The 18,321-nt window shown below is 48.9% G+C and overlaps 1 protein-coding gene across 1 annotated transcript; it reads left to right on the forward strand.

Moving 5' to 3' along the window:
- The first annotated feature begins 5,435 nt into the window (after window positions 1–5,435).
- On the forward strand, window positions 5,436–18,321 carry TLCD3A (TLC domain containing 3A). The gene is made up of 5 exons (XM_072978590.2): window positions 5,436–5,864; window positions 12,179–12,262; window positions 14,234–14,447; window positions 14,613–14,708; window positions 15,787–18,321. Exons 1-5 carry the CDS (start codon window positions 5,743–5,745, stop codon window positions 16,057–16,059), a joined length of 789 nt encoding a protein of 262 aa, XP_072834691.2. The 5' UTR covers window positions 5,436–5,742; the 3' UTR covers window positions 16,060–18,321.

Consider the following 18,321-nt stretch of genomic DNA (forward strand, 5'->3'; position numbering starts at 1 on the left):
ATAGAACGGTGAGAATCAGCTGATTCATGTCTAAACCTGCAGAAGCCCTCACATTTCCTGGCCAAGCTTGGGCCAGGCAGGGATTGCGGGTCAGGGAAGTGAAAGCTGGCGCTCCATAGAACAAAGGCCGAATACAGATACAGCCAATAAATCAGCAAAGTAAATATACGCCAACGGAAACGGTGGCCTGCAGCAAAGTGGGTGGTTATTGTCTCCAGTATTATTTTGCTGACGTTTCTGAAGAAGGCCTTGACTTAAGAGCCACCTCTACCCATTTCCAACTGATTAATTCAGAATCTTTATTAAGATGATGCCGCAGGCCTTAAATAAGGTGGCTGAGTGCTGGAAGTCAAGAAGAATGATCACCACACCGTCATCATGTCTGTTTAAAGTGTGATGGCTAATGAGAACAACCCATTTTTTAAAAATGCAGCTCCATGTTGTCATCCCATATGGGGATGCCAACTTCTTCCATGATATTGCCTCCTACGCCTTTAATGGCATCTCACTAGGAAACCTTTGAGCCAGTAAGGATGCCACCCTCCTTCCAACGGGGAAGTTCCCTGGCTATTTGGTGCCTGTTTCGACCGACTGTCCAATGCAAAAGAACTTGGCTTTCCTGGTAAGTTGGCAACCCAAACGTGCAGGGTTAGCCTGGAAACATTTTGCTGTCTGAGACAAAAGGCAGCATCTTTCAAAATCTTTCAAGCAGAGAGGACAATGAAGAAGGGACCGCGTGCTCTCCTCCTCAGCTGAAGTTCTCACCTCAAAGAAGGCGGAGGGAACTTTTGAATCACGCCCGTCACCTCTCGCCACTTGAGCCTCTTGTCCTGATTGGATCGACACCCCTCCCTTGGCGTGTAACCTATTCTTAATTTTTCTGGCCTTTTTATAAGAACGTGGCCTTGAAGCTGGATAATTAGGGGGCGTGTTGGCCGGCCTTACAACTGACGGTGCTTCTCTTCCAGATGGAGATAAGGAGGGAAATAACTGTTTGAGTAGGAGGATGGGTGGAAGACAAAGGTGAATACATTATTTAAATAAACATATAACTGATTGTGACCAGATGGGGTGTGTAGGTGAGATCTCCCGTCTGGGCCTGACATAGTATTCTCATTTTTCTTATCTTTTTCTTCCTGTATTAGATCTATGCAATGGGTAGGAGACAGATGCTTCAAACATGAGCCAGAAAACTCACAGTCTGACTTCTGTCTGGCAGTGCTGCAGTTAAATGTCGAACTGGAGTGCGTTATTATTCCCGTGGCATTCTCATGCCCCCCAAGACTGTTGCAAAGTTTTGAATTTCTGGCTAAATTCCTCTAGCTGTGTGTAGCAGAAGCGCAGGCAGTCCCAGAGTGGAAAAGCTTCAAGTTCTGCGGAGTAGGGCATCCCATTTTTTTTCTCATCCACTGGGTCTTACGGTCTCAGTAACTCACTCTGCGATATTTGTAGGAGAAAGAACAAAAGGTGTTACCTACTTACAGTTTAACAGATCAAACAGCAAACTGACTAACATGTCTGCTTTTAACAACGGACTTCAACAGAGAGGGAAAAACCACGGAGCAGAGAGGTGGGTCCCAGACCAGAAAAGGTACCCTTCCAGACAAACCTACTAAAGGCAGCATGCATGAATGCAAAATCCCCAACAAAAGACAGTTTAAAAATTTGAACAGAGCTGAGTTGATTCCTATCAGTTTACCAGTTCTAGCAGTTTTTAATCTTCACCGAGAACAGGTCTTTGGTAAAGTTTACAGCTCTTGATTGCTCATCCCCACCTGAGTCCAAATCATTATGAGCAGGGCAGCTGACCTCAACTTCTTTTTTTTTATTTGAAAAACGGAGGGGATGAAGGGTTATGATTAAGGACCAGCACGAAGGAAACCCACGTACCGACCCTGTGCGCGGACGGTAGCAAAACCGGGAGACAATCAACCAGGAAGGAAGCAACGGCTGATGAGATGTGACAATGACAAACAATCCAGAGCAAAATTTGCTGCTACCTATATTTATTTCTGCTGTGTTACTACAGGGCATGGATGTGCCGTTTGGAAGCAGGCACAGGGGAGGGAAGGCGGAATAAAGGAAACAACTGATGATGGTTGTGTTTACACCTACCCACCGATTCGGGGGCCTCTGTTTCGCTGGGGTGTGAGCTTCGCAACCGTGACCTCTGTATCAGGCTCCAGCAAGCGTTGAGCGTCGTGGACAGATTGTTATCGGGGTTTGCAGAGAAACGGCTTGGTGCAAGGCTTGTATCTACTGGTTTTAATCTCTGTTTCCAGGGCGCGCTCGGGAGGCGCTCCAAACCCCTGGGACGTGTGTCGGCTTGTGATCCTTGAAACGGGGAGGGCAAGGATTATCCCCACCTAGGATCGGAGCAGAGGGCCGGCCCTGCTCCTCTAGAAGCACTACTGTACCTTCCTATCTCCCCTCCCTAAATCCGTGGTTGGGAACACCTCTTCCAGGGATCATCCTCTGAATGTCAGAAGTACAAATCTGGAAGGGGCCCCTAAGGATCATCCAGTCCAGCCCCTATTAAAGAGGCCCCGGGGGGGAATCGAACACCCAACCTCTGGCTTGGCAACAAGATCCAACCCTCTTGTAGGTTTGCAGCTTGCCAAAACGTAGCCGCCACCCCCCCCCAATCCCAAGCATTCCAGGAAATTTAAATTCACCTCGATTCTTTTTGACAGGGGGGGCAGAAGGCTTGGCCGTGTTGTCCGGAGGAGGATTGTGCGATTTGTAGTCAGAGGCGGGAAGGAAGGGTTAGAAACCAGGCTGTAAGATACAGGCCCGTCAGGGAACACGTTACAGGTGGCAGAGCTGAGGAGGCTTCCTATTTTGGACTACAATGCCCAGAATCCCCCAGCCAGGTGAGAGGATGTTGGGATTTGTAATCCCCCACCCCCAAGGATTCACCCCCCCTCCTCCCAGCTCTGTTCTCAAGGACAGGGTTTCCCCTTCCCCACAATCATCACCTTGCCAGGGAACGGACGAAGCCTCCGGGACGGGAAAGATAGGACGAGACACCCCAACCTGTTTTGCAACGCTGGGGCACAATAACAGGTCTCCCTCGTCCGGAAGGGAGGGGAACTCGGGGGTGTGAGGAATTCGGCAATTACAAAGGCAGAGGTGAGGTTCGCTCCGGCTCATCACGCCCAGATGGTTGCAAGATCCCGTGGATGCTCCCCCGTGACCATTGACCCAACCGGTTACCTAATAATGCCTTTTAAAATGATATTTTTGCCGTCTCCGGATTCCTCAAAATATGAGCCATGGGGGGGGGGCAGCAGTCAAGTAGAACAGTTTTTCTTTATCCATTTACCCCAGTCCTGCTCCAGAGGACACATCTCTCCACCAAGGAATTTCAACCAGAGGTTTCAGCCTCACAACGACCCGGTGAGGTCGGCCCAGTCAGGAGTAGCGAGGGCTGTGTTCATGGGGGGAAAAGCTATTCTGTTGACTTTATGCACACCTTATACGCTTGCCTAGCCAGTCTCCGGCTCACTTCATCATTTAATCATACAGTTAAACACACAAACACAGACACCCCGACACACAAAGTTCCGGGTTCAGTAAAACCTTGGCCAAAAAAATTGCAAACAAAGCCAGCTTTTCAGCGGCCCCATCTGGACGAGCCCGGAGGTGTGAAGGCACCAGGGCCCGGCCTTCTGCAGAAAAGAAACGGCTGTCCGGGAACCCAGTCGCTGCTCAACCGACAAAAGGCGGTGAGGTAGCAATGAATGTCCTAATCAAGAGCAGGTCTTTTATAAACTCAATGGGTTTTAATCGCTGACCCAAGACCAACCCATTCCAAAATTCCTTATGTTGTAAACAGGAAGGGCTTTGACCGTTTATTGTTACTTAAGGAAGTTTCTCCCATCATCCTCCCAGATACTGGGGGAAAGCTGAACTCTGAGGGAAGGAGGAAACCCCAGAGAGGCATGGCAGACGACGTCAATGCCTCTGATCTTTTGGGGGGTCTGGAATTGGATCGTCACCAGAACAGGAGTGAAAGAACCCCCCCCTCCAGACCAGAGCGACAACATATTCCTTTCTAGGACTACATGTCCTAGTCTCCTCGAGTCATCCAGGTGACTGGAGTTGTGCCATAGGGCTAAACATTGCCCCCGGAACAAACCAAGACTAAAAACAAAGCATGCCTTGGGGGAGGAAATAAAAAGTATCATAAATCATGGGAAAGGTTACTGTACGCATGTGTGATAGATAGATGTATCCATCCCCCTGCCTCCATGTGGGTTGGGGTCAAGAGCTCAGTCCTCCTGGGTCATAGAGTTTGATGTTCCGACATTTCCCCTATCTTGGCCGCACTCCAAGGAGAGCAAATGGGCTCCTCCCTTCTCCACCCACATCCTTCAACCCTGGATTTGTCAAGAAGTCTTGCGTAGGCGGTGGCTTCAAGAGGCACATGATCCTGGCATCTGGAACCGCTGGATCTCTCTCTCTTTTTCTTTCTCCTCCTCTCTCCCTGAAGGATCCGAAAGTCTTTCTTGCACCACCGTTCCAAGCCACCTGACCCATTTCATTCTGGTCCACACCTTAAGGGTTCAGAGCTGGTGAAAGCACGGGGCGAGATTTGCATATCTATGTGGGGCGGCCTGGGGGATCAAACATGATCTTCTGAAGACAATCCTACTAGGAAAAGTTGACGGCAACAAGAGAAGAGGAGGACCAACAGGGAGAGAGGGGTTGACTCCCTAAGGAAACCACGACCTTGAGTCTGAAAAGTACAGCACAGGGTTGTGGAGGACAGCCCATTTTGGAGGTCAAGAATTCATTCAGTCATGGAGCCGCCATAAACCGAAGGGGACCTGATCGATCCTGACACCATGTGCATTACAAACTCTGGGAGCTATATAACCCATAATTAATTAAGGCTGCAAGGTTATACTTAAATCCCTGGGATTAAATCCCTTGGAAGCCAGTGACGTTTACATCCAAACAGATTGATACAGGATTATTGTTTAAATGACTTTAATCCCCCATCATCCTTCAAAGGCCGTTTAAAAAAAAAATTCAAGAGACCTTCCCCGACTTTTAATTATCCCGATATGGCCACAACCCTCCTGAAATATATTATCATGGTAACTTCACTTATATTTTATTATATATTGCTACCCTATATACTATACTACGTTTGTACTATGCTCCATAGACGCCCCCCCAACCCGGCGGGCAAGCGGCCCTCTCGGGACCCCCGCCGAGCGGATGGAACGCGGAGGGCGCCGGCGTTCCAAGCGGATGGAACGTTCGCCTCCGCAACGTTCCAAGCGGGTGGGAGGGAACGCGGGGCCGTTCCGGGGCGCGGAATTGCAACGGGATCGCTCGCCCTCCGAAGGGGCGGGCGCGGGGGGGGGAAGGGGGTTAAGGGGGGAAATCGGGGCGGGCGGGCGGGCGTGCTCCTCTTCCATCATCCTCTCGCAAAGCTCCCAGGGAGGCCGGCCGATGGGGCCAGGGGAAGGCGGAGCCCCTCCGCCCCCTTCCATCCCTTTCTCTCCCGCCCGACGGCCGCAGCGGCGGCGGCGGCTCCTCCTCTCCGCCTCCTCCTCCTCCTCCTCCTCCGGTGGCTGAGCCCGGCCTGCGAGGGGGACGAGCCCGGCGCGGCGAGGCAGGCGGAGAGGGCGCCCCATCGGTCGGTCGGTCGGTCGGTCGGTGGGTCCCTCGGAAGAGCGGCTCGGGCGTCGGGCGGGCAGGCGGGCAGGCAGAGGGGCCGGCCGGGGCATGTGGCAGACCTTGGCGCTCGGGGCGCTCCTCTTCCCGGGGCTGTTCGCCTTGTGCGTCCGGAGTCTGGGCAGGATCGCGCCGGCATGGAGCCTCAAGGAGCGGATCCTCTTGAGCGGCAGGTACCGCCTGGCACCGACGGAGGAGGAGGAGGAGGAAGAAGGGGGGGCGATCGCGGGCGGGCCGGTGGGTCCCCCGGAGCGGGTCGGGAGGAGGGGCGGGGAGGGGAGGGGAGGGGAGGGCAAGCCGCCCGGATCGGCTGGGGCAACCGGATGGAGCGGCGGCGGGGCAGAATCCGGCCTCGGAGGCGGCGGCGGCGTTGGACGGCTGGGGGGCCGGATCGAGGCCCTGAGAGGGGGATGCTGGACCTTCGGGGTCGTGGAAGGGCCGAAGGGAGGAAGTGGAATCCGCCCCCGCGGCGGTGCTTTGGTGTCGGTCCGAAGGAAGCAGGCTTCCGGGTCGCACTGGGCTCCTCGACGGGCACGGGGGAGGGAGAGGACAACCAACGCGGGAGAAATGGGAGGGGGGGAGAGGAAATACAGACGCAGAAACTGCTAGAAGGATGGCCAGATCGTCCTTCGCTGGGCAACACCTGTTGCTTGGGAAAGTGAAGCCGGCTTTTGAATGACACCGGGTTCTTCGATTAACTGGCAACTTGGGGGAGGAGAGAAGCAGGATAGAAACGTGAGCGAGAGAGAAGGCAAGCTATACCCACGCAGGGCCTGGAAGATTTTATGCCAAGGGGGATAACTGTGGTGGACTGAATGAACCCACTTTCTGGGTTGCACCAGGATCTTCGACCTTTGGAGGGAAGGATCAAGAAGCCCTGCTTGTGGGGAGGTGGAAGCAGGAGAGCAAGAAGGCACCCTGGATGGATGTAAAACAACAACCACAACCACAACCTCTTCCACACAGTGATGCTTGTTGATTGAGTGAAGCAGGCTTCTGGGTTTCACTGGGCTCCTCAGTAAACAGCCTGGATGGGAAGGGCAGAGATTAAAAAGAGGAAACTGTAGAAGCCTTGGTTGAGAGGGCTATTCCAGTTGCTTGTGAGAATGAAGCAGCCTTTTGTATTGACAGGGGGCTCTTCAACAGGCAGGCTGTGCAGAAAGCCAAACCAAGAGCTCTGTGACACTGGAAAGGCATTGGAAACATCACATCATGGGGCTATAAATATCATTAATGAAGGAGATAAGTAGATAAGGTGAATAAACAAGTTTTTAAAATATCAGGGAGGGGCATTTCCCTCTCCTTCTCTGTATCACACAGTGCAGTATGTAATTATGAAGCAATTATCATTGAAGAGCGACATCAAGAAAGCATGTTAATGGATGTTATTGCACAGGAGAGGATCCTTGCTCAGAGTTACAATTTCTGTGCTAGAGCAAATCAGGAGAGGATGTGGCTTTCCCAAGGCCGGTGGGAACGCTGAAGGAGGGGGCCCTGAGTTCAAGAGAAACAACCAAGAACAGAAAAACAGATAAGAGGTTCAAACTCTGAGCACAAACCTTTTAAAACCCGTTTTTAGGCATATCCTTTGTTGACAGAGCCATGCACGAATATGTGAATGCCCTTACTTCTGTTTTTATTTTTAAAGTTTTACGTTGGATTTTACTTGAGAAGGGGCCCGACACAGCTTTTGAACAAATAGCCGGAAAAAATAATGAATGAGATGCAGATCTGCCGTCTGAAAGCACTCCGGAAGTTTTGGGGATATTAACACGGTTTACAGGTGTTCGCTGGTGGCTAATACACCACTAAGGATCTGAAGTTGCCTGTGTGGATTGTCAGCCTTGCATTGGAGGAGCGCAGGATTTCAGCTACGTTGTCCTTAAATTGAACCCTGTGACCTTAGTCTTGCCCAACCAGTCTTCCTGGGAAAGATAGCCTTGCAGGGAAAAGTTCAAGGCAGTAGGAAGAGAGGAACACTGGCGGTGAGATTGATAGACTCAGTAAAGGAAGCCATGGCCTTGACACGATAGCATGTGACAACAGCACATTACTCGTAATACCTTTCCCTTCTCACTGTGGTATGTCAGTTACTTCACGCGAGATTAATCCAGCATCAAATAGGTGCCCTTTTCAGGGCGAAGGCACAATTTTAAGAGATTAATTTGTCATCTTAATTACCTCCTCTAACTAGTTATGATGACCGTGGGAGAATACTGGCCTTGAACACTAGTGACTGAAGGAGACCCAGAAGAGAGATGCTATCTCCTCATTGAGATCTAGCGGCTTGCGATGCCCCTATCGCAACTTGTGATTTCCAGAACCATCAGAAATTTGCAATGGGTGTGTTTAATAACAGGTTCTTCTGTGACTTTCACAAAGGCTTTTGGGCTCATTGAGGTCTAGCGGCTTGAGGTATTGCTGTTTGGGGGAAGCTAGCGACTCGAGATGTTCGCCTTTCTGGAATGTCTCTCTCTCTGCATGATGGGGAGGGAAAATCCAGAAATTCTGCTTTGTGGCAGAATTCTCTGCAACATTAAAGCAAGTCCTGTCGTGATTGCACCCTGGAGAAAATGTATTTTTTTCTGCTCTTACGATACGTTTTCTCACCAGTAACAGGGATGGGACTTCAAGGTTTTTATGCATCTGATTTCCACAGTGCAGACCTTTTAGCTCTGTGGTTGCTGCTGGCCCGTTGATCCAGTTGGCTTCTGGTTTAGAAATGTCAGGAGGAGCATTGAGAAACGGTGGTAAAGTGAACACGCAAGAAAGCAAAGAGGAATTGCAGTATTAACAAACTGCTTCGGTTGGGTTTACTTTTCCCCTTTTAACATGTAGCCTTGCTCTTCCTTGCTAGAATTCCCCCTTATAGCCTTCTAGGCGAATAAAGCTTGTAGCAGGGAGTTCCGTAAGATCAGCATACGCCGCCCAGAGGGCCCTTATGTGGGCAAATAGATCAGGAGCAATCTATCTCCTTGCACCTTTGCATTATGTGGCCGAATAGGAGGCCCAAATATTTTTCTCAAATGTGACAACCCTGTTTGTTAGTCTTATAGGGGCTTATGGCTTAGCTCTCAAAATGCCCTGGGGCAGCATGACCTAATGGGCTTTTCAAAGCTTTTTTTTTTTCTCCCCATTTTTGGAAGACCAGGTGCTTTCACCATTGTGCGTTCCACCACCTGTCCATCACTCCGTTTGCCCCCACAGGAGCGGTCTGGAGAACATGAAAGCAGGATGGGTTAGTCACAGCCCCCTCCTTCTACTACATGGCTGCTTGGTGATTTGCATTCAGATAGACTGCTGCTGAAGCTGGGGGCTCTATATGAGGTTTAAGATTACTGTATAACTTATCATTCACTGGTGTTTCCCCCCCCCAAAAAAAAGAAGAATAAGGAGGAATGCCCTGGTCACTATAACATGGATAGAACGGTGGAGCTAGAAGGCACCGTGAGGTCATTTAGCCCAACCCTCTTAACTCAAATCAAAACCAGCCATCGGTATGGCCTGTCTAAGCAACTCCAACTGATTCACCAGCCAGCTAAGCGCATAAAGCCCACATTTTTATAAAGATACCTTCTTTAGATTGTATTTCCCAGAATCTGCCCACCAGCAGGTTCTTTTGCTGGGTGGGGGATTTGGGGGCTTGTAGTCCGGCTCCACGTACGGCGCTGGGTGGAGCAGGTGCACAGCCCATGCGTTCTTGCCCTGTGAACCACCCCTCCCTCCCGAAAAGGGCCCCGTCGCCAACTTCCCCAAACAGGCTTACCGCTTTCCTTTCCAAAAAAATAACAAAAGAAATTCAAAGTCCAGGAAATGCTTCAAAAAGTTTTAGAAATCTCCCAAAGAAAAGAGGGCCGCGGGGCGTTGGGGGGGGGGAGAGTTGGCTAAAAACCACCCTCGCTCTCTGCTGCCGGTTTCCTAATTTTCAGGAAGCGGCCTGTCTCACCCGTGATATTTGTTTATTTTTCATTGCTGAGTTTCGGGAGAAGCCGGGCCAGAAACCACAACACAGGGTACGATTCTGTGGGAGACGGAATCTATGAAAAGCCAGCCCCCGTGTTGTTGATTTAAGGATATCGGGACATGGTGACCTTGCCCGTTGAAGTTTAAAAATGTTGGCGGAAGGCTGTAAAAGTTTGTTTACTTATTCTTCTTTGCCACCCCAGTCGTTTCAAACAATCGCTCCAAAGCAAAGTCCCTGGATTCGATCTCGCACCCAGCTACAACCTCACTTGCAGGGCTTTTAATAATTCAATGCCTCCCTTAGCCTCCGCCATCTCATCTGCAGTATGGGGGAAATAATATTCCTTTCCTACCTTATAGGGTTATTGTGCAGGAGTGACGATTTGCTAGCGTTTATCGAGTGTCTGAAGACGGGAAAGCGCTGTGTTGATCTTAAGTTGAAATGTAGTGCTGGAGGAGAGCTTTGCAGATTTCCCCGGACGGCCAGAAAAACAAACAAGGGGGCCCTAGATCAAATCAAGCCTGAAGGATCTCTGAAGGCAAAAATGATGAGGCTGTCCTACTTTTTGCACATCATGAGAAGGCAGGATGCTCTGGAAAAGACTGTAATGTTAGTAAAAACCGAAGGCAGTAGGAAAAGAGGAAGACCAAATACGAGATGCATGGACTCCATAAAAGGACTCCACTGGGTTGAGTTTGCAAGAGCTAACTTGCAGAGCTGCTGGAAACAGTACATTTTGGAGATTGCTCATTTATAGGGTGACGTTAATTTAAAGGGAAACTTTTTAATTTAATTTGTGGGCCGTCAAGTTGTCTCATCAGAGACAACTTGACGGTGCATAACGGGAAATCTTAGGTTGCCGGCAGCGAAATTGTTCAGGCTAAGGGCTGACTCCTAACCTGGGAAAAGTCTCAGTGTCTTCCCTTTGTCCTCCCCGTTAATTGATATTGTGAGGTAGACTGCCTAGGAATAAGGAGGCTTCATTTAGCACCAGCAGCAAAATCCATATAAAAAGAGATCTGCAGGGAAATTATTAAGAACCCGCTAAAACCACAGTGCAGAAAGAGAGAGAGAGAGAGAGAAATGGCAATCAAGAAAAGTGCCGAGTGTCATCGGACGGCAACTCCTGCCAGTTCAAGTCCGCCCTGGGAAAGGATAATGGGAACTGGAGTCCGACCCCTTCCGGAGGGCTGTCGGTTTCCCGTTCCTGGCGCTGTAATATTAAATTGTGTTTTCTGTGCTTTGGTCAGATGGCTGCAGGACATTGAATGAATGAATGAATGAGCAAATAAATAAATAAATAAATGAATGAATGAATGAATGAATGAATGAATGAATGAATGAATAAATAAATAAATAAATAAATAAATAAATAAATAAATAAATAAATAAATAAATAAGCATGCCCTTTTTGGAAAATATGCTGGGTATTTAGGTGAACTCACGGTCATCCCATTTCATTTTGGAAGTGGCACATGCCAGGGCAATTCTTGTCTGTTTCAGTGGTTCCCGTTTGGAACTGCAACCCAGTGTTGCAGTACAGAGAACGTCCCTTCTGGTCCCTTTTCCAGGAGACCCTGTGACCTTCTCCCGTTCCTCAAGTGTCCTCATGTTGCCTCTTCCAGCCTCCGTGGCCAGGCCGTTAAGCATGCACGGCCTTCCTTAAATCATTTTGGATGGAGGAGTGTTTCTCTTTTCTGGCTTTAAGGACTCCCCCACCTTTAAAAATATTTTGTCCTTCTGGAAGATCCCCCCCCCCCCGCAACTCCATATGTGTTTATAACGACGGAAGGACTGGCGCTCTGCCCGCCCGTTGGAAAGGGAAAAAGCTGTCCTCATTTCCATGGCAGCCCAGCCGGTTCTCCATCAAGGACGACAGACCGAATCGGTGAACTTTCCCAAGCAGAAAGAGAGAGTTTATTTAACCTTACCCGTTGCAATATGTCTCATGAATTTTCATTGTTGATTAAAAAAAACAGTTATGATCATGTCGGAAACCACTCTCCCTTCTCTATGCAAAGATAATTGTGTGGGTTGGAGTTTCACTTGCCAAGCACGAATCTTAATGGCTGGCTAATAATACAGGTGTTTTATGTGTTTTTTTTGGCAAATTTCAGCGACTTCTGCAGGGATTGACTGGTTCTGGATATCAGCACAACTTACTGGTCTCAGATGTGTTTTAAATTGCATTTTTTTAAAAAGGAATGGGGTGTGTGCTTGTGTGAGAGTGATGTATAAAATATATTGAGATCATTACATGTTGGAGGAACTTTGACGTTTCCTAAAACTTTGATGTCTATCTGTTGTTGGTCTTCCTGATGAAGGGCTATTATACATTCAAGGGTAACAACACGTTGGAATAAGTTATATATATATTTTAAATCTAGCCCATTAAAAAAATTGCTACCTATATAACCTAATCCTAAAAATCACAGGATATCAAGCAAATAAATTTGTGTCTTTGTGTTGCAACCAGCGTCTATAAATGTATCTTGCTTATTCTGATGTTTTCCCCTCCTACAGGTTGGTTTCATCGGTTCAAGCCACGATGGCGACCCTTTCCGGAGTCATCGTTATCTTAAGCTGCAAGGACGTCGTACACGACAGGTAATTGAAAACGGGGGAAATGGTAAATCCAAAAGCAGATACACCTTGGCCTCAGGTGATGGCATTCACCTGTGGATATTAACTGTGCTTAACTTGCATTTTTGAGTTTCGCATTGTGTTGTCAACAGGGTCTGCGGAAAATCGTTTCCGATGTGCTGCAGCTCTTGGGATCAGCTACCAGATCCCATTTTGTCAACTAAGTGAAGGCTGGCAGAGGCTCACTGAGTATTTATACCACACCTGGCCTATCCACAGGCTTCTTCTTTCTGCCCACCAATCAGAAAATCCGAGGTGGTGGACACTGCTGTTCTCCTTCTTTGCCTGAAGAGGGCTCTCACAGTTGGTTGGCTAGAGTCCTACTGCCTTATGAGTGTTATGGCTGAAGGCGGTGCGGTGTAGTGGTTAAAGAGGAGGAGCGGAAGGTCTGGGTTCGAGTCCTCACGGGGCTAACAAAATTGACGGAATGGTCTTGGGCTGAGCCTGTCCTCCTAAAGCCTCGTATTGCCCCTTTGAGGAAAGGTTGGAGAGAAATTTGATTGCACAACAGAACAAAGCCCACGCAAGCAGATACGAACAAGGAAATGGAGCGTTAATGGCTTCAGGTCATGAATTTTATGGCCTGTTGGAAGCTCTGCTCAGCGATGTGGCAACATAAAAGCCTCCTCTGTGTGCCTTTTCCTTTTGTCCAGAAATATATTCCATTTCCTCTTTCTCCCCGTTTGACGGGCGCTTCCTTTTTCTCTTCGAAAACCCATCGTCCAAAGCAGGACGCGGCTTTACACCACATCCAAGCGAACTGCCTGGCGTGGTACTCCATTGCCCATCACCCTCACACGAGCAGCCCTCTGGGCTTGAGTGATGGGGCTTGTTCTCCTTCCAAGCTAGCAGGAGGGAAGGGTTTGATTTAAAGGGGAACACCGGATGTCACTTTATATAGGTCTCCTTCTTTCTGCAGCATCGTAAGCTAGGAAGTGGGCTTTCCTTACTCTTTCCTCGTAATTTTTCCCAACAATACATCAACAGATCTTTCAAGACAGGGATCTTAAAACAGGACCAGGGGCCGTGTGTTGTCGGGCAGCGATGAAGAAGATCCTAAAACACTATTTAAAAAAAAAATCTTGTAAAGATTATTACGAGTCAACACAAAACAGGCGGAAGGCAGGGGGAAGAGAGAGAAACTCTAAATGCAGACAAGTAGCGCCTTCTATGGGCGTTGGATTACAACTCCCATCCTCCCCCCCCCACAGGGGTGATGGGAATTGTAATCTAGCACCTTAAGAGCATGCTTGAATCCAGGGCCACGCGGCCCCATGCCGTTGGCAACGCAACGTACGCCGTCATTTAACTGCGCTTTTAATTTGCAGTAATTGCATCTAATTACTAATTAGGTCTATTGTTGGGAGTCAAATTGTGCGCAGGTAATATTACAGAACCGCGCTGAAATCATAATTCAGTATTAACACAGCAATGACGACTGGGGTTTTTAACACCAGAGTTTTCCGAGGGCAGGGGGATGACCCTCCCCCTTCGGGGTGGACGGTTTAAACTTTTTCCGAGTTGTGTAAGTGGCCACAGGAGGGGAAGGTGAAAAATGTCATCTCTTGGTGGACTGAACTCTCTGGAGGTAGCAATGTTGAAACGGAGGCTGCCCTACTTTGGGCACACCATGAGAAGCCAGGATGATCTGGAAAATATCATAATGTTAGTAAAAACTGAAAGCAATAGGAAAAGAGGAAGGCCAAATACGAAATGGACAGACTCCCTGAAAGGAGCCACAAGCTTGAGCAGGGTTTATTTACAGAGCATTTTGGAGATCACTCATTCATAGCGTTGCCATGAGTTGGAGGCAACTTGACGGCACATCACAACATAAGGATAGGCACCTAGCAGCACAGTCCTGATTGCCCCACACCAGTGACGCCTCCGGTTTCAACCCCCTTTTGTGCTTCTCTCTCCTCTCACCCACCCCAGGCACTGGCTCGCCAGCGAGTATGTCTGGATCGTGGTGGCCTACATGGTCTATGACATTTACGTCATGTACCTGTGCCACTGGCACAAGAGCCAGGAGCAGGGGCCGGCTACAAGGAAACACTCCCTGGTCAGCATCCAGAGTTTCCTGCGGAGAGAAAAACTGATGGTCACACATCATCTCTTCATCATCATCGTCCTCACGCCAGTGGCTGTGGTGAGTGACTCTCTTGCGGGTCAGAGAGAGAGTCTGTTCGGGTCCTGAAAGGCAGCGCCGAGCCAATCTTGCGATGCTCAGTGCCAGAATGGGCCAGAGGTGGGCCTTCTCCTTAATTTCATTTTTACAGACCCTGAAAATTAACCTTGCCCTGTTTGTTCGCAGCACCTTCGAGGGGAGCTGGGGGACTTCTTTGTCGGCTGCATCTACACGGCGGAGCTGAGCACCCCCTTCGTGTCACTGGGCAAGATCCTCATGCAGGTAAACAGCATTCCCAGGGACCTTCCCTTGAGCAGGGGCACCTCCGATTTCTCTCTTTGTTTCCTCGGCTGCTGGCTTCACACGAGAGGCCCTCGTCCCTTTTGTGTCGCCCCAAATAGAGAGGCCGCTACTGAAAAGATCCGGGTCTTAGAAGCCAGCGAGCAAGCATCCGACACACAGAGAGAGGTCCATTCATAAACCTAGTCCGCTTAAGAGGGTTGGGAATTTGATCCGCCCGGTGGTGGCTGAGTGGCGAGTCCAGAACAGAGACTCATCCAGATGCTCAGCAGGCGCCCTCCCAGATTCTTAACTTTTGACACCCCCCATAAATGGAGCGCATGACTTCTCGTGGCTCACTCGTCCCCCCCCCCAGGAGATGATGTACAAATAGCCCGGCTAAAATGCCAAGTTTTCCAAGAATGGCCGGGACACTCCCCATATTGTCCTGCAGCCGCCTTTTACACTTTTTTATAGTTCTGCAGCATCCGTGAAATTTATTTTACAATGGCATGCCTACATTTTTTTTTAAAAAAAAATTACTAACGAGATTGTTATTTGTCGGTTGGGTTCGCTCTGAAAAATACAATTGCATTTTCTCTCTCTCTCCCTTAAACCTTTCCATAAATCACAAGGACCACAGAATCCCAGCAAAAAAACACAAAAAACAAACAAACAAAAAACCCCAATTTTTTTGTCTGTCTGGTGGGACTTGGGTTTCTGTGGAAATGAGATCCATGGGATTTAAGAAACCTATGACCCACCGCAGTTAAGAGACCTTTCCTCACTTCGAATCTCCAGAAGCAAAATATGGATATGGGTGGGTGTGACCGAAAGAGAGAGAAATCGCATTCTAAGTTGAGTTCTAATTTCATAGCTTGCATGATCTCACAGAATGCTTCATCTGGTGAGCTCAGAACTCTCCTGATGAAGAGTTCTGTGAGAACCGAAAAGCTTGTAATTTTTATTGGTCACCACAAGACAACCCCACTTTGTCTTGCACGGAACGGTTGTTCTTCTCTCTTCCCCGTGATCTAAACCTTGATTTGCTTTCTTCTTTTTCCCTCGCACCTTTTCGCAGTTAAAAATGCAAGACTCTCTCTTACACAAAGTCAACGGAGCCCTTATTCTGCTGACCTTCTTCATTTGCCGCATCCTCCTTTTCCCCTTCATGTACTGGACCTACGGGCGCCAGGTGGGCCTGCCCATGTACAGAGTGCCTTTTCACATCCCCTTCCACTGCAACGTGGCCAACGGGCTCCTCATCGCCCCTCAGCTCTACTGGTTCGCCCTCATTTGCCGGAAAGCCGTACGGCTGTACAGCAGCTCTCCCGGCCCCGACCGGGCCAGATAACGGGGCCTTGCTCACGGACGTGGCCCTCGAATCCTGAGGCTCGGAGGTGGCCCGCCTGGACTTTCCTGAATCGGCGTCTTACGGCCACATCCACCACTGCAGTTTGGGGCACGCGGTCAGTGCCTACAGACACGGACTGCTAAGATTTGTCTATTTCGACCAGCGGACCTGGATCTCGGCGTGCGTTAGGTTTGGGATGCTGACGGGTTCAACCTCTAAGCACCCAGCGGGTTTCCCACTCTTAACGCCCCCTCTCTCCTCAACCGTTCTGAGTTCGAATTCCGCTTTAACATCCGGGGTGCGAGCTTTGTCATTGACGGGTTTATGCAAACGGAACCCATCCTAGCTGGAGGACCTGGGGGGGGAGTAGGTCTTATGGAATCGTTTTGGAGCCTTCCCTTCCGTTTTTTAAAAAAAGAATCCTTGTTTTGTACATCAAAAGATTCTAAGTTCCTCAGAGAACTCCAGGTTTCCTGTGGGATATTAAAAAAAACGAGGCAACGCACGATGAAGGTTCTGTGGGTCATCATGGCTTCGGATCCTGTCTGTCGCAGGAGAACCAGCTCCTGGGAAAGCTGCCGCAGAAGGAACAGCAACAGGGGGAAAGCTGTTTGGGTCTGGAAAGGTGCGGGTTCGAATTCTCTCTTTGTCGCAGGAAGGAGGAGAAGAGGGCAGTATTTGAGGAGCACATATCCCATCCTGTTTCCAGATCCGGAGTGGAATTCCAGGACTAAGAAAGGATAGTTGTTCTAGTATTAAGCAAGAATGGGTTCTGGGTGAAAGTCCAGGCCCCTGATGCATCTTTATTTCATGGTGAACTTTGGCAGGCAGAGCCGAAGGGTGATGATGTTCTTGGCTTCTTAAGGATCCCACAGTGGGTGCTGGCCAGGTTTCTCGAACTCGGCCCCTCCCTTCTCAAGCTAATGCTACAGCTAGGGAAATGGAGAGCCAGATTTTCTTAGCCGGTGGTGGTGGGACCCCCTGGGAGGACCTCCCCACCTTAGGCTTTCTTGCTATTACTATTTTTTTAATTATTATTATGACCAGTAAGGTGCCTTAAACACTAGGTTCAGGGGAAAACCTTCCCTGCCAGAGTTTAACATTGCACTAATCCTGCACATTCCTTTATTTTATTTTATCTTTCCTGTTTGTCCAGAAAGCCGACGGCTGGTTTATCTTAGAAACAACCACTCAATCAAAATAGTTTGCCATAATTTATTTTTCCACATATAGTCTATGCCTTAAAAGTATTTCCTTAAAAAAAAAAAAAAACCCGAGCGGGCAAGAGTGGTCATCCAGATGCTGCTGGACTACAACTCCCATCTGGCTGGGGCTGATGGGACTTGTAGGCTAAAATAGCGACATTGTCACTGCATGTAGGATGATGTCCTTTGGTTGAAGAGCAAGCACCCCCTAGAGATGGGAGGTAGCTGGTCTTCTGGATGGTGCTGGATCACAATTCCCATAATCCCCGCTCACTGGGCTAGGGAATGATGGGTATTACTGGAGGGCCATGCTTTTCACCTTGGTCTTCCTGGACAATGTTGAGACTCCAGAACACCACAAAAATGCCTAAATGTGCCAAACTCCTTAAGTGCTATCTGAAGCCTCTGAAGGGTGTACGGAAACCAGAACTGTTAAAATTATATATTTGTAAAGAAGTGTTCTGTAAATATTTCTTATAGTTACTACTCAAATCCCTACGACCCGAAATCATGGCGAGAATCTGACTCCGCGTGGAAATCTCGTGCCAAATAGTCGGCGCTTGCATTCCTTACAGTGTGCTAAGTCTCAAGACTGGCGCGCAAGGAGAAATTCGAGCCCTAACTGGGGCAAGTCAGCCACCATCGTTTATGACATTCTGATTTACCCCAGTGGGCGTAAAGAACAAGGATTCTGTACACTAGGTATTACTGAGGACTAGCTGCATTTAGTAAAAAAAAGGATTGTGGAGATATATGTTTCTGAGTCTCTGGAAGCTTGTAAAGCAGCTTTGAATGATTCCGAGAATGTTTTCTGGGTGATGAAAATCGACCCCCCGACCTGCCCTTCTAGTGTTTACATGATGTGTGAGGGATGGATAGCTGGGTGCTCACGAAGAGGAGAGTCTCACACTGCGATGCACAGCCCGGACAATGGGGCAAAAAGAGAAATAATAGGCTGTACATGAATGTCACTGGATTATCTGCTGCTTTCTCGTGAGCCGTGAAAGCCCAGATTTTTGAAAAGCAGACAAATAAAAAGATTTCTGCTGGAAAAAAA

This window comes from Pogona vitticeps, chromosome 7 (assembly GCF_051106095.1).
Source record: "Pogona vitticeps strain Pit_001003342236 chromosome 7, PviZW2.1, whole genome shotgun sequence".
NCBI lineage: Eukaryota > Metazoa > Chordata > Lepidosauria > Squamata > Agamidae > Pogona > Pogona vitticeps.

Excerpts from the sequence above, each read along its gene's own strand:
- TLCD3A (XM_072978590.2), top strand. The coding sequence starts at position 5,743 with ATGTGGCAGACCTTGGCGCTCGGGGCGCTCCTCTTCCCGGGGCTGTTC. Across the intron at positions 5,865-12,178 it reads CGGATCCTCTTGAGCGGCAG|GTTGGTTTCATCGGTTCAAG; the intron begins GTACCGCCTGGC and ends CCCCTCCTACAG. Across the intron at positions 14,709-15,786 it reads TGGGCAAGATCCTCATGCAG|TTAAAAATGCAAGACTCTCT; the intron begins GTAAACAGCATT and ends ACCTTTTCGCAG.